The sequence below is a fragment of the Phyllobates terribilis genome, unplaced genomic scaffold (assembly GCF_046119375.1).
Source record: "Phyllobates terribilis strain yellow unplaced genomic scaffold, ASM4611937v1 Scaffold_9__5_contigs__length_417890890, whole genome shotgun sequence".
NCBI classification, from domain to species: domain Eukaryota; kingdom Metazoa; phylum Chordata; class Amphibia; order Anura; family Dendrobatidae; genus Phyllobates; species Phyllobates terribilis.
The window spans coordinates 192019800-192036123 of record NW_027362769.1 but is presented as its reverse complement, the minus strand read 5'-3'; the positions used below and the strand labels follow the sequence as shown (position 1 = coordinate 192036123).

At 47.8% G+C, this 16324-nt stretch overlaps 1 protein-coding gene across 1 annotated transcript in view; it reads left to right on the top strand.

The window, feature by feature from the left end:
- CFAP221 (cilia and flagella associated protein 221) overlaps positions 1-16324 on the top strand; it is a 214888-nt gene that overhangs the window by 77076 nt on the left and 121488 nt on the right. Inside the window, exon 6 of the mRNA XM_073647564.1 lies at positions 5198-5298. Coding sequence (XP_073503665.1) covers positions 5198-5298 — 101 coding nt within the window. The remainder of the gene's footprint in view (positions 1-5197; positions 5299-16324) is intronic.

The following is a 16324-nucleotide window of genomic DNA, read 5'->3' as shown; positions in this document are numbered from 1 at the left end:
TCGCAGTCTGCCCTGTGCCCTAGAGATGGGGGCCCCCGCAGTCTGCCCTGTAGATGGGGGCCCCCACAGTCTGCCCTGTGCCCTATAAATGGGGCCCCTACAGTCTGCCCTGTGCCCTATAAATGGGGCCCCCACAGTCTGCCCTATAGATGGGGCCCCCACAGTCTGCCCTGTGCCCTATAGATGAGACCTCAACAGTCTGCCCTGTGCCCTATAGATGGGGCCCCCACAGTCTGCCCTGTGCCCTATAGATGGAGGCCCCCACAGTCTGCCCTGTGCCCTATAGATGGGGCCCCCACAGTCTGCCCTATAGATGGGGCCCCCACAGTTTGCCCTGTACCCTATAGATGCCCCCACAGTCTGCCCTGTGCCCTATAGATGAGGCCCCCCACAGTCTGCCCTGTGCCCTATAGATGGGGCCCCCACAGTCTGCCCTGTGCCCTATAGATGGGGCCCCCACAATCTGCCCTGTGCCCTGTAGATGGGGCCCCCACAATCTGCCCTGTGCCCCATAGATGGGGCCCCCACAGTCTGCCCTGTGCCCTATAAATGGGGCCCCCACAGTCTGCCCTGTGCCGTATAGATGAGGCCCCCACAGTCTGCCCTGTACCCTATAGATGCCCCCACAGTCTGCCCTGTACCCTATAAATGAGGCCCGCCACAGTCTGCCCTGTGCCCTATAGATGGGGCCCCCACAGTTTGCCCTGTGCCCTTTAGATGGGGCCCCCACAGTCTGCCCTGTGCCCTATAGATGAGGCCCCCACAGTCTGCCCTGTGCCCTATAGATGGGGCCCCCACAGTCTGCCCTGTGCCCTATAGATGGGGCCCCCACAGTCTGCCCTGTGCCCTATACATGAGGCCCCCCACAGTCTGCCCTGTGCCCTATAGATTTGCCGCCCACAGTCTGACCTGTGCCCTATACATGGGGCCCCCCCACAGTCTGCCCTGTGCCCTATAGATGGGGCCCCCACAGTCTGCCCTGTACCCTATAGATGCCCCCACAGTCTGCCCTGTGCCCTATAGATGAGGCCCCCCACAGTCTGCCCTGTGCCCTATAGATGAGGCCCCCCACAGTCTGCCCTGTGCCCTATAGATGGGGCCCCCACAGTCTGTCCTGTGCCCTATAGATGGGGCCCCCACAGTCTGTCCTGTGCCCTATAGATGGGGCCCCCACAATCTGCCCTGTGCCCCATAGATGGGGCCCCCACAGTCTGCCCTGTGCCCTATAGATGGGGCCCCCACAGTCTGCCCTGTGCCGTATAGATGAGGCCCCCACAGTCTGCCCTGTGCCCTATAGATGGGGCCCTCACAGTCTGCCCTGTACCCTATAGATGCCCCCACAGTCTGCACTGTACCCTATAAATGAGGCCCGCCACAGTCTGCCCTGTGCCCTATAGATGGGGCCCCCACAGTCTGCCCTGTGCCCTATAGATGGGGCCCCCACAGTCTGCCCTGTGCCCTATAGATGAGGCCCCCACAGTCTGCCCTGTGCCCTATAGATGGGGCCCCCACAGTCTGCCCTGTGCCCTATAGATGGGGCCCCCACAGTCTGCCCTGTGCCCTATAGATGGGGGCCCCACAGTCTGCCCTGTACCCTATACATGCCCCCACAGTCTGCCCTGTGCCCTATAGATGAGGCCCCCCACAGTCTGCCCTGTGCCCTCTAGATGGGGCCCCCACAGTCTGCCCTGTGCCCTATAGATGGGGTCCCCCACAGTCTGCCCTTTGCCCTATAAATGGGGCCCCCACAGTCTTCCCTATAGATGGGGCCCACACAGTCTGCCCTGTGCCTCTAGATGAGACCTCAACAGTCTGCCCTGTGCCGTATAGATTGGGCCCCCACAGTCTACCCTGTGCCCTATACATGAGGCCCCCCACAGTCTGCCCTGTGCCCTATAGATGGGCCGCCCACAGTCTGACCTGTGCCCTATACATGGGGCCCCCCCACAGTCTGCCCTGTGCCCTATAGATGGGTCCCCCACAGTCTGCCCTGTACCCTATAGATGCCCCCACAGTCTGCCCTGTGCCCTATAGATGAGGCCCCCCACAGTCTGCCCTGTGCCCTATAGATGAGGCCCCCCACAGTCTGCCCTGTGCCCTATAGATGGGGCCCCCACAGTCTGTCCTGTGCCCTATAGATGGGGCCCCCACACTCTGTCCTGTGCCCTATAGATGGGGCCCCCACAGTCTGCCCTGTGCCCTATAGATGGGGCCCCCACAGTTTGCCCTGTACCCTATAGATGCCCCCACAGTCTGCCCTGTACCCTATAGATACCCCCCAGTCTGCTCTGTGCCCTATAGATGGAGCCCCCGCAGTCTGCCCTGTGCCCTAGAGATGGGGGCCCCCGCAGTCTGCCCTATAGATGGGGGCCCCCACAGTCTGCCCTGTGCCCTATAAATGGGGCCCCTACAGTCTGCCCTGTGCCCTATAAATGGGGCCCCCACAGTCTGCCCTATAGATGGGGCCCCCACAGTCTGCCCTGTGCCCTATAGATGAGACCTCAACAGTCTGCCCTGTGCCCTATAGATGGGGCCCCCACAGTCTGCCCTGTGCCCTATAGATGGAGGCCCCCACAGTCTGCCCTGTGCCCTATAGATGGGGCCCCCACAGTCTGCCCTATAGATGGGGCCCCCACAGTTTGCCCTGTACCCTATAGATGCCCCCACAGTCTGCCCTGTGCCCTATAGATGAGGCCCCCCACAGTCTGCCCTGTGCCCTATAGATGGGGCCCCCACAGTCTGCCCTGTGCCCTATAGATGGGGCCCCCACAATCTGCCCTGTGCCCTATAGATGGGGCCCCCACAATCTGCCCTGTGCCCCATAGATGGGGCCCCCACAGTCTGCCCTGTGCCCTATAGATGGGGCCCCCACAGTCTGCCCTGTGCCGTATAGATGAGGCCCCCACAGTCTGCCCTGTGCCCTATAGATGGGGCCCTCACAGTCTGCCCTGTACCCTATAGATGGGGCCCCCACAGTCTGCCCTGTGCCCTATAGATGGGGCCCCCACAGTCTGCCCTGTGCCCTATAGATGGGGCCCCCACAGTCTGCCCTGTGCCCTATAGATGGGGCCCCCACAGTCTGCCCTGTGCCCTATAGATGGGGGCCCCACAGTCTGCCCTGTACCCTATAGATGCCCCCACAGTCTGCCCTGTGCCCTATAGATGAGGCCCCCCACAGTCTGCCCTGTGCCCTATAGATGGGGCCCCCACAGTCTGCCCTGTGCCCTATAGATGGGGTCCCCCACAGTCTGCCCTGTGCCCTATAAATGGGGCCCCCACAGTCTGCCCTATAGATGGGGCCCCCGCAGTCTGCCCTCTACCCTATAGATGGGGGCCCCCACAGTCTGCCCTGTGACCTATAAATGGGGCCCCCACAGTCTGCCCTGTGCCCTATAAATGGGGCCCCCACAGTCTGCCCTATAGATGGGGCCCCCACAGTCTGTCCTGTGCCCTATAGATGAGACTGCAACAGTCTGCCCTGTGCCCTATAGATGGGGCCCCCACAGTCTGCCCTGTGCCCTATAGATGGAGGCCCCCACAGTCTGCCCTGTGCCCTATAGATGGGGCCCCCACAGTCTGCCCTGTGCCCTATAGACGGGGCCCCCACAGTCTGCCCTGTACCCTATAGATGCCCCCACAGTCTGCCCTGTGCCCTATAGATGAGGCCCCCCACAGTCTGCCCTGTGCCCTATAGATGGGGCCCCCACAGTCTGCCCTGTGCCCTATAGATGAGGCCCCCACAGTCTGCTCTGTGCCCTATAGATTGGGCCCCCACAGTCTGCCCTGTGCCCTTTAGATGGGGCCCCCACAGTCTGCTCTGTGCCCTATAGATGGGGCCCCCACAGTCTACCCTGTGCCCTATAGATGGGGCCCCCACAGTCTGCCCTGTGCCCCATAGATGGGGCCCCCACAGTCTAACCTGTGCACTGTAGATTGGCCCCTCATTGTCTGTCCTGTGCCCTATACATGGGGCCCCCCCACAGTCTGCCCTGTGCCCTATAGATGGGCTGCCCACAATCTGCCCTGTGCCCTATATATGGGGCCCCCACAGGCTGCCCTGTACCCTATAGATGGGCCGCCCACAGTCTGCCCTGTGCCCTATAGATGGGGCCCCCACAGTCTGCCCTGTGCCCTATACATGGGCCCCCCCATAGTCTGCCCTGTGCCCTATAGATGGAGTCCCCACAGTCTACCCTGTACACGATAGATGAGGCCCCCACAGTCTGCCCTGTACCCTGTAAATGGGCCCCTCACAGTCTGCCCTGTGCCCTATACATGGGGACCCCCACAGTCTGCCCTGTACCCTATAGATGAGGCCCCCACAGTCTGCCCTGTGCCCTATAGATGGGGCCCCCACAGTCTGCCCTGTGCCCTATAGATGGGCCCCCCATAGTCTGCCCTGTGCCCTATAGATGGGGCCCCCACAGTCTGCCCTGTGCCCTATAGATGGGCCCCCCACAGTCTGCCCTGTGCCCTATAGATGGGCCCCCCATAGTCTGCCCTGTGCCCTATAAATGGGGCCCCCCACAGTCTGCCCTGTGCCCTATAGATGGGGCCCCACAGTCTGCTCTGTGCCCTATAGATGGAGCCCCCTCAGTCTGCCCTGTGCCCTATAGATGGGGGCCCCCACAGTCTGCCCTGTGCCCTATAAATGGGGCCCCCACAGTCTGCCCTATAGATGGGGCCCCCGCAGTCTGCCCTCTGCCCTATAGATGGGGGCCCCCACAGTCTGCCCTGTGACCTATAAATGGGGCCCCCACAGTCTGCCCTGTGCCCTATAAATGGGGCCCCCACAGTCTGCCCTATAGATGGGGCCCCCACAGTCTGTCCTGTGCCCTATAGATGAGACCGCAACAGTCTGCCCTGTGCCCTATAGATGGGGCCCCCACAGTCTGCCCTGTGCCCTATAGATGGGGCCCCCACAGTCTGCCCTGTGCCCTATAGATGAGGCCCCCCACAGTCTGCCCTGTGCCCTATAGATGGGGGCCCCACAGTCTGCCCTGTGCCCTATAGGTGGGGCTCCCACAGTCTGCCCTGTACCCTATAGATGAGGCCCCCCACAGTCTGCCCTGTGACCTATAAATGGGGCCCCCACAGTCTGCCCTGTGCGCTATAGATGGGGCCCCCACAGTCTGCCCTGTAGCCGGTGACAGGCACATCATGGTGACCGTCTCCCTCCTCATGTTCGTGCCCCCAGGGTGAGGAGACGCTGCTGGTGCCCCTGCATGCCTACCCCGTCATGGACCTGCTGGACTTTCCGTCTCACGTCAGCCTGTCCTCTGTGCCGCTCGGGCGGAGGTGAGTACCTGCGAGCCGCCATCTCTGCTCCATCAAATGAATGACAAATATTATTTCATGTTTACTCTGGAGGAGAATGGTCGCTTCATCCCTGGATCTGCGGCACCCGGCTGGTATGTAAATGTGCCCTTCACTAATGGCAGGATGTCCGCGGCCGGCAACGCCGCACTAAAAGCCTCACACAAAGGAGCCGTCTGCTCCACCTGCACGAGGTGACTCCTCACTGAACCCAGCACCCCACCGACCGAGCCAAAATCTATCTACCGGGGACATCAACCTGTATAACGCTCCAGCACTGATATAACCTCCAGACATTACACCATATCTGACTGATATCAGCCTCTTATAACGCTCCAGTACTGATATAACCCCCAGACATTACACCATATGTGACTGATATCAGCCCCTCTTATAACGCTCCAGTACTGATATAATCTCCAGACATTACATCATATGTGACTGATATCAGGCTCTTATAACGCTCCAGTACTGATATAACCTCCAGACATTACACCATATGTGACTGATATCAGCCTCTTATACCGCTCCAGTACTGATATAACCTCCAGACATTACACCATATGTGACTGATATCAGCCCCTCTTATAACGCTCCAGTACTGATATAACCTCCAGACATTACATCATATGTGACTGATATCAGCCTCTTATAACGCTCCAGTACTGATATAACCTCCAGACATTACACCATATGTGACTGATATCAGCCTCTTATACCGCTCCAGTACTGATATAACCTCCAGACATTACACCATATGTGACTGATATCAGCCCCTCTTATAACGCTCCAGTACTGATATAACCTCCAGACATTACATCATATGTGACTGATATCAGCCTCTTATAACGCTCCAGTACTGATATAACCTCCAGACATTACACCATATGTGACTGATATCATCCTCTTATAACGCTCCAGTACTGATATAACCTCCAGACATTACATCATATGTGACTGATATCAGCCCCTCTTATAATGCTCCAGCACTGATATAACCTCCAGACATTACACCATATGTGACTGATATCAGCCTCTTATAACGCTCCAGTACTGATATAACCTCCAGACATTACACCATATGTGACTGATATCAGCCCCTCTTATAACGCTCCAGTACTGATATAACCTCCAGACATTACACCATATGTGACTGATATCAGCCCCTCTTATAACGCTCCAGTACTGATATAACCTCCAGACATTACACCATAAGTGACTGATATCAGCCTCTTATAACGCTCCAGCACTGATTTAACCTCCAGACATTACACCATATGTGACTGATATCAGCCTCTTATAACGCTCCGGTACTGATATAACCTCCAGACATTACACCATATGTGACTGATATCAGCCTCTCCTATAACGCTCCAGTACTGATATAACCTCCAGACATTACACCATATGTGACTGATATCAGCCTCTTATAACGCTCCAGTACTTATATAACCTCCAGATATTACATCATATGTGACTGATATCAGCCCCTCTTATAACGCTCCAGTACTGATATAACCTCCAGACATTACATCATATGTGACTGATATCAGCCCCTCTTATAACGCTCCAGTACTGATATAACCTCCAGACATTACACCATATGTGACTGATATCAGCCTCTTATAACGCTCCAGTACTGATATAACCTCCAGACATTACACCATATGTGACTGATATCAGCCCCTCTTATAACGCTCCAGTACTGATATAACCTCCAGATATTACACCATATGTGACTGATATCAGCCTCTTATAACGCTCCAGTACTGATATAACCTCCAGACATTACATCATATGTGACTGATATCAGCCCCTCTTATAACGCTCCAGTACTGATATAACCTCCAGACATTACATCATATGTGACTGATATCAGCTCCTCTTATAACGCTCCAGTACTGATATAACCTCCAGACATTACAACATATGTGACTGATATCAGCTCCTCTTATAACGCTCCAGCACTGATATAACCTCCAGATATTACACCATATGTGACTGATATCAGCCCCTCTTATAACCCTCCAGTACTGATATAACCTCCAGACATTACACCATATGTGACTGATATCAGCCTCTTATAACGCTCCAGTACTGATATTACCTCCAGACATTACACCATATGTGACTGATATCAGCCCCTCTTATAACGCTCCAGCACTGATATAACCTCCAGACATTACACCATATGTGACTGATATCAGCCCCTCTTATAACGCTCCAGCACTGATATAACCTCCAGACATTACACCATATGTGACTGGTATCAGCCCCTCTTATAACGCTCCAGCACTGATATAACCTCCAGACATTACATCATATGTGACTGATATCAGCCCCTCTTATAACGCTCCAGTACTGATATAACCTCCAGACATTACACCATATGTGACTGATATCAGCCCCTCTTATAACGCTCCATTACTGATATAACCTCCAGACATTACATCATATGTGACTGATATCAGCCCCTCTTATAACGCTCCAGTACTGATATAAGCTCCAGATATTACACCATATGTGACTGATATCAGCCCCTCTTATAACGATCCAGTACTGATATAACCTCCAGACATTACATCATATGTGACTGATATCAACCCCTCTTTTAACGCTCCAGTACTGATATAACCTCCAGATATTACACCATATGTGACTGATATCAGCCCCTCTTATAACGCTCCAGTACTGATATAACCTCCAGACATTACATCATATGTGACTGATATCAGCCTCTTATAACGCTCCAGTACTGATATAACCTCCAGACATTACACCATATGTGACTGATATCAGCCCCTCTTATAACGATCCAGTACTGATATAACCTCCAGACATTACATCATATGTGACTGATATCCGCTCCTCTTATAACGCTCCAGTACTGATATAACCTCCAGATATTACACTATATGTGACTGATATCAGCCCCTCTTATAACGCTCCACTACTGATATAACCTCCAGACATTACATCATATGTGACTGATATCAGCCCCTCTTATAACTCTCCAGTACTTATATAGCCTCCAGACATTACATCATATGTGACTGATATCAACCCATCTTATAACGCTCCAGTACTGATATAACCTCCAGATATTACACCATATGTGACTGATATCAGCCCCTCTTATAACGCTCCAGTACTGATATAACCCCAGACATTACATCATATGTGACTGATATCAGCCTCTTATAACGCTCCAGTACTGATATAACCTCCAGATATTACACCATATGTGACTGATATCAGCCCCTCTTATAACGCACCAGTACTGATATAACCTCCAGATATTACACCATATGTGACTGATATCATCCTCTTATAACGCTCCAGTACTGATATAACCTCCAGACATTATATCATATGTGACTGATATCAGCCCCTCTTATAACGCTCCAGTACTGATATAACCTCCAGACATTACATCATATGTGACTGATATCAGCCCCTCTTATAACGCTCCAGTACTGATATAACCTCCAGACATTACATCATATGTGACTGATATCAACCCCTCTTATAACGCTCCAGTACTGATATAACCTCCAGACATTACACCATATGTGACTGATATCAGCTCCTCTTATAACGCTCCAGCACTGATATAACCTCCAGATATTACACCATATGTGACTGATATCAGCCTCTTATAACGCTCCAGTACTGATATAACCTCCAGACATTACATCATATGTGACTGATATCAGCTCCTCTTATAATGCTCCAGTACTGATATAACCTCCAGACATTACATCATATGTGACTGATATCAGCTCCTCTTATAACGCTCCAGTACTGATATAACCTCCAGACATTACATCATATGTGACTGATATCAGCTCCTCTTATAACGCTCCAGTACTGATATAACCTCCAGATATTACACCATATGTGACTGATATCAGCCTCTTATAACACTCCAGTACTGATATAACCTCCAGACATTACATCATATGTGACTGATATCAGCTCCTCTTATAACGCTCCAGTACTGATATAACCTCCAGACATTACATCATATGTGACTGTTATCAGCCTCTTATAACGCTCCAGTACTGATATAACCTCCAGACATTATAACCATATGTGACTGATATCAGCCCCTCTTATAACGCTCCAGTACTGATATAACCTCCAGACATTACACGATATGTGACTGATATCAGCTCCTCTTATAACGCTCCAGTACTGATATAACCCCCAGACATTACATCATATGTGACTGATATCAGCCTCTTATAACGCTCCAGTACTGATATAACCTCCAGACATTACACCATATGTGACTGATATCAGCCTCTCTTATAACGCTCCAGTACTGATATAACCTCCAGACATTACACCATATGTGACTGATATCAGCCTCTTATAACGCACCAGTACTGATATAACCTCCAGACATTACATCATATGTGACTGATATCAGCTCCTCTTATAACGCTCCAGTACTGATATAACCTCCAGACATTACATCATATGTGACTGATATCAGCCTCTTATAACTCTTCAGTACTGATATAACCTCCAGACATTACACCATATGTTACTGATATCAGCCCCTCTTATAACGCTCCAGTACTGATATAACTTCCAGACATTACACCATATGTGACTGATATCAGCCCCTCTTATAACGCTCCAGTACTGATATAACCTCCAGACATTACACGATATGTGACTGATATCAGCTCCTCTTATAACGCTCCAGTACTGATATAACCTCCAGACATTACACCATATGTGACTGATATCAGCCTCTTATAACGCTCCAGTACTGATATAACCTCCAGACATTACACCATATGTGACTGATATCAACCCCTCTTATAACGCACCAGTACTGATATAACCTCCAGACATTACATCATATGTGACTGATATCAGCTCCTCTTATAACGCTCCAGTACTGATATAACCTCCAGACATTACATCATATGTGACTGATATCAGCCCCTCTTATAACGCTCCAGCACTGATATAACCTCCAGACATTACATCATATGTGACTGATATCAGCCCCTCTTATAACGCTCCAGTACTGATATAACCTCCAGACATTACATCATATGTGACTGATATCAGCCTCTTATAACTCTCCAGTACTGATATAACCTCCAGACATTACACCATATGTTACTGATATCAGCCCCTCTTATAACGCTCCAGTACTGATATAACTTCCAGACATTACACCATATGTGACTGATATCAGCCCCTCTTATAACGCTCCAGTACTGATATAACCTCCAGACATTACACGATATGTGACTGATATCAGCTCCTCTTATAACGCTCCAGTACTGATATAACCCCCAGACATTACATCATATGTGACTGATATCAGCCTCTTATAACGCTCCAGTACTGATATAACCTCCAGACATTACACCATATGTGACTGATATCAACCCCTCTTATAACGCACCAGTACTGATATAACCTCCAGACATTACATCATATGTGACTGATATCAGCTCCTCTTATAACGCTCCAGTACTGATATAACCTCCAGACATTACATCATATGTGACTGATATCAGCCCCTTTTATAACGCTCCAGTACTAATATAACCTCCAGACATTACACCATATGGGACTGATATCAGCCCCTCTTATAACGCTCCAGTACTGAAATAACCTCCAGACATTACACCATATGTGACTGATATCAGCCCCTCTTATAACGCTCCAGTAGTGATATAATCTCCAGACATTACACCATATGTGACTGATATCAGCCTCTTATAACGCTCCAGTACTGATATAACCTCCAGACATTACACCATATGGGACTGATATCAGCCCCTCTTATAACGTTCCAGTACTGAAATAACCTCCAGACATTACACCATATGTGACTGATATCAGCCCCTCTTATAACGCTCCAGTAGTGATATAATCTCCAGACATTACACCATATGTGACTGATATCAGCCTCTTATAACGCTCCAGTACTGATATAACCTCCAGACATTTCACCATATGTGACTGATATCAGCCTCTTATAACGCTCCAGTACTGATATAACCTCCAGACATTTCACCATATGTGACTGATATCAGCCTCTTATAACGCTCCAGTACTGATATAACCTCCAGACATTACACCATATGTGACTGATATCAGCCCCTCTTATAACGCTCCAGTACTGATATAACCCCCAGACATTACACCATATGTGACTGATATCAGCCTCTTATAACGCTCCAGTACTAATATAACCTCCAGACATTACACCATATGTGACTGATATCAGCCTCTTATAACGCTCCAGTACTAATATAACCTCCAGACATTACATCATATATGACTGATAACAGCCTCTTATAACGCTCCAGTACTGATATAACCTCCAGAAATTACATCATATGTGACTGATATCAGCCTCTTATAACGCTCCAGTACTGATATAACCTCCAGACATTACACCATATGTGACTGATATCAGCCCCTCTTATAACGCTCCAGTACTGATATAAGCTCCAGACATTACACCATATGTGACTGATATCAGCCCCTTTTATAACGCTCCAGTACTAATATAACCTCCAGACATTACATCATATATGACTGATATCAGCCTCTTATAACGCTCCAGTACTGATATAACCTCCAGACATTACATCATATGTGACTGATATCAGCTCCTCTTATAACGCTCCAGTACTGATATAACCCCCAGACATTACATCATATGTGACTGATATCAGCCTCTTATAACGCTCCAGTACTGATATAACCTCCAGACATTACACCATATGTGACTGATATCAGCCTCTCTTATAACGCTCTAGTACTGATATAACCTCCAGACATTACACCATATGTGACTGATATCAGCCTCTTATAACGCACCAGTACTGATATAACCTCCAGACATTACATCATATGTGACTGATATCAGCTCCTCTTATAACGCTCCAGTACTGATATAACCTCCAGACATTACATCATATGTGACTGATATCAGCCCCTCTTATAACTCTCCAGTACTGATATAACCTCCAGACATTACACCATATGTTACTGATATCTGCCCCTCTTATAACGCTCCAGTACTGATATAACCTCCAGACATTACATCATATGTGACTGATATCAGCCCCTCTTATAACGCTCCAGCACTGATATAACCTCCAGACATTACATCATATGTGACTGATATCAGCCCCTCTTATAACGCTCCAGTACTGATATAACCTCCAGACATTACATCATATGTGACTGATATCAGCTTCTCTTATAACGCTCCAGCACTGATATAACCTCCAGACATTACACCATATGTGACTGATGTCAGCCTCTTATAACGCTCCAGTACTGATATAACCTCCAGACATTACACCATATGGGACTGATATCAGCCCCTCTTATAACGCTCCAGTACTGATATAACCTCCAGACATTACACCATATGTGACTGATATCAGCCCCTCTTATAACGCTCCAGTAGTGATATAATCTCCAGACATTACACCATATGTGACTGATATCAGCCTCTTTAACGCTCCAGTACTGATATAACCTCCAGACATTTCACCATATGTGACTGATATCAGCCTCTTATAACGCTCCAGTACTGATATAACCTCCAGACATTTCACCATATGTGACTGATATCAGTCTCTTATAACGCTCCAGTACTGATATAACCTCCAGACATTACACCATATGTGACTGATATCAGCCTCTCCTATAACGCTCCAGTACTGATATAACCTCCAGACATTACACCATATGTGACTGATATCAGCCTCTTATAACGCTCCAGTACTGATATAACCTCCAGATATTACATCATATGTGACTGATATCAGCCCCTCTTATAACGCTCCAGTACTGATATAACCTCCAGACATTACATCATATGTGACTGATATCAGCCCCTCTTATAATGCTCCAGTACTGATATAACCTCCAGACATTACACCATATGTGACTGATATCAGCCTCTTATAACGCTCCAGTACTGATATAACCTCCAGACATTACACCATATGTGACTGATATCAGCCCCTCTTATAACGCTCCAGCACTGATATAACCTCCAGATATTACACCATATGTGACTGATATCAGCCTCTTATAACGCTCCAGTACTGATATAACCTCCAGACATTACATCATATGTGACTGATATCAGCCCCTCTTATAACGCTCCAGTACTGATATAACCTCCAGACATTACATCATATGTGACTGATATCAGCTCCTCTTATAACGCTCCAGTACTGATATAACCTCCAGACATTACAACATATGTGACTGATATCAGCTCCTCTTATAACGCTCCAGTACTGATATAACCTCCAGATATTACACCATATGTGACTGATATCAGCCCCTCTTATAACCCTCCAGTACTGATATAACCCCAGACATTACATCATATGTGACTGATATCAGCCTCTTATAACGCTCCAGTACTGATATAACCTCCAGATATTACACCATATGTGACTGATATCAGCCCCTCTTATAACGCACCAGTACTGATATAACCTCCAGATATTACACCATATGTGACTGATATCATCCTCTTATAACGCTCCAGTACTGATATAACCTCCAGACATTATATCATATGTGACTGATATCAGCCCCTCTTATAACGCTCCAGTACTGATATAACCTCCAGACATTACATCATATGTGACTGATATCAACCCCTCTTATAACGCTCCAGTACTGATATAACCTCCAGACATTACACCATATGTGACTGATATCAGCTCCTCTTATAACGCTCCAGCACTGATATAACCTCCAGATATTACACCATATGTGACTGATATCAGCCTCTTATAACGCTCCAGTACTGATATAACCTCCAGACATTACATCATATGTGACTGATATCAGCTCCTCTTATAATGCTCCAGTACTGATATAACCTCCAGACATTACATCATATGTGACTGATATCAGCTCCTCTTATAACGCTCCAGTACTGATATAACCTCCAGACATTACATCATATGTGACTGATATCAGCTCCTCTTATAACGCTCCAGTACTGATATAACCTCCAGATATTACACCATATGTGACTGATATCAGCCTCTTATAACACTCCAGTACTGATATAACCTCCAGACATTACATCATATGTGACTGATATCAGCTCCTCTTATAACGCTCCAGTACTGATATAACCTCCAGACATTACATCATATGTGACTGTTATCAGCCTCTTATAACGCTCCAGTACTGATATAACCTCCAGACATTATAACCATATGTGACTGATATCAGCCCCTCTTATAACGCTCCAGTACTGATATAACCTCCAGACATTACACGATATGTGACTGATATCAGCTCCTCTTATAACGCTCCAGTACTGATATAACCCCCAGACATTACATCATATGTGACTGATATCAGCCTCTTATAACGCTCCAGTACTGATATAACCTCCAGACATTACACCATATGTGACTGATATCAGCCTCTCTTATAACGCTCCAGTACTGATATAACCTCCAGACATTACACCATATGTGACTGATATCAGCCTCTTATAACGCACCAGTACTGATATAACCTCCAGACATTACATCATATGTGACTGATATCAGCTCCTCTTATAACGCTCCAGTACTGATATAACCTCCAGACATTACATCATATGTGACTGATATCAGCCTCTTATAACTCTTCAGTACTGATATAACCTCCAGACATTACACCATATGTTACTGATATCAGCCCCTCTTATAACGCTCCAGTACTGATATAACTTCCAGACATTACACCATATGTGACTGATATCAGCCCCTCTTATAACGCTCCAGTACTGATATAACCTCCAGACATTACACGATATGTGACTGATATCAGCTCCTCTTATAACGCTCCAGTACTGATATAACCTCCAGACATTACACCATATGTGACTGATATCAGCCTCTTATAACGCTCCAGTACTGATATAACCTCCAGACATTACACCATATGTGACTGATATCAACCCCTCTTATAACGCACCAGTACTGATATAACCTCCAGACATTACATCATATGTGACTGATATCAGCTCCTCTTATAACGCTCCAGTACTGATATAACCTCCAGACATTACATCATATGTGACTGATATCAGCCCCTCTTATAACGCTCCAGCACTGATATAACCTCCAGACATTACATCATATGTGACTGATATCAGCCCCTCTTATAACGCTCCAGTACTGATATAACCTCCAGACATTACATCATATGTGACTGATATCAGCCTCTTATAACTCTCCAGTACTGATATAACCTCCAGACATTACACCATATGTTACTGATATCAGCCCCTCTTATAACGCTCCAGTACTGATATAACTTCCAGACATTACACCATATGTGACTGATATCAGCCCCTCTTATAACGCTCCAGTACTGATATAACCTCCAGACATTACACGATATGTGACTGATATCAGCTCCTCTTATAACGCTCCAGTACTGATATAACCCCCAGACATTACATCATATGTGACTGATATCAGCCTCTTATAACGCTCCAGTACTGATATAACCTCCAGACATTACACCATATGTGACTGATATCAACCCCTCTTATAACGCACCAGTACTGATATAACCTCCAGACATTACATCATATGTGACTGATATCAGCTCCTCTTATAACGCTCCAGTACTGATATAACCTCCAGACATTACATCATATGTGACTGATATCAGCCCCTTTTATAACGCTCCAGTACTAATATAACCTCCAGACATTACACCATATGGGACTGATATCAGCCCCTCTTATAACGCTCCAGTACTGAAATAACCTCCAGACATTACACCATATGTGACTGATATCAGCCCCTCTTATAACGCTCCAGTAGTGATATAATCTCCAGACATTACACCATATGTGACTGATATCAGCCTCTTATAACGCTCCAGTACTGATATAACCTCCAGACATTACACCATATGGGACTGATATCAGCCCCTCTTATAACGCTCCAGTACTGAAATAACCTCCAGACAT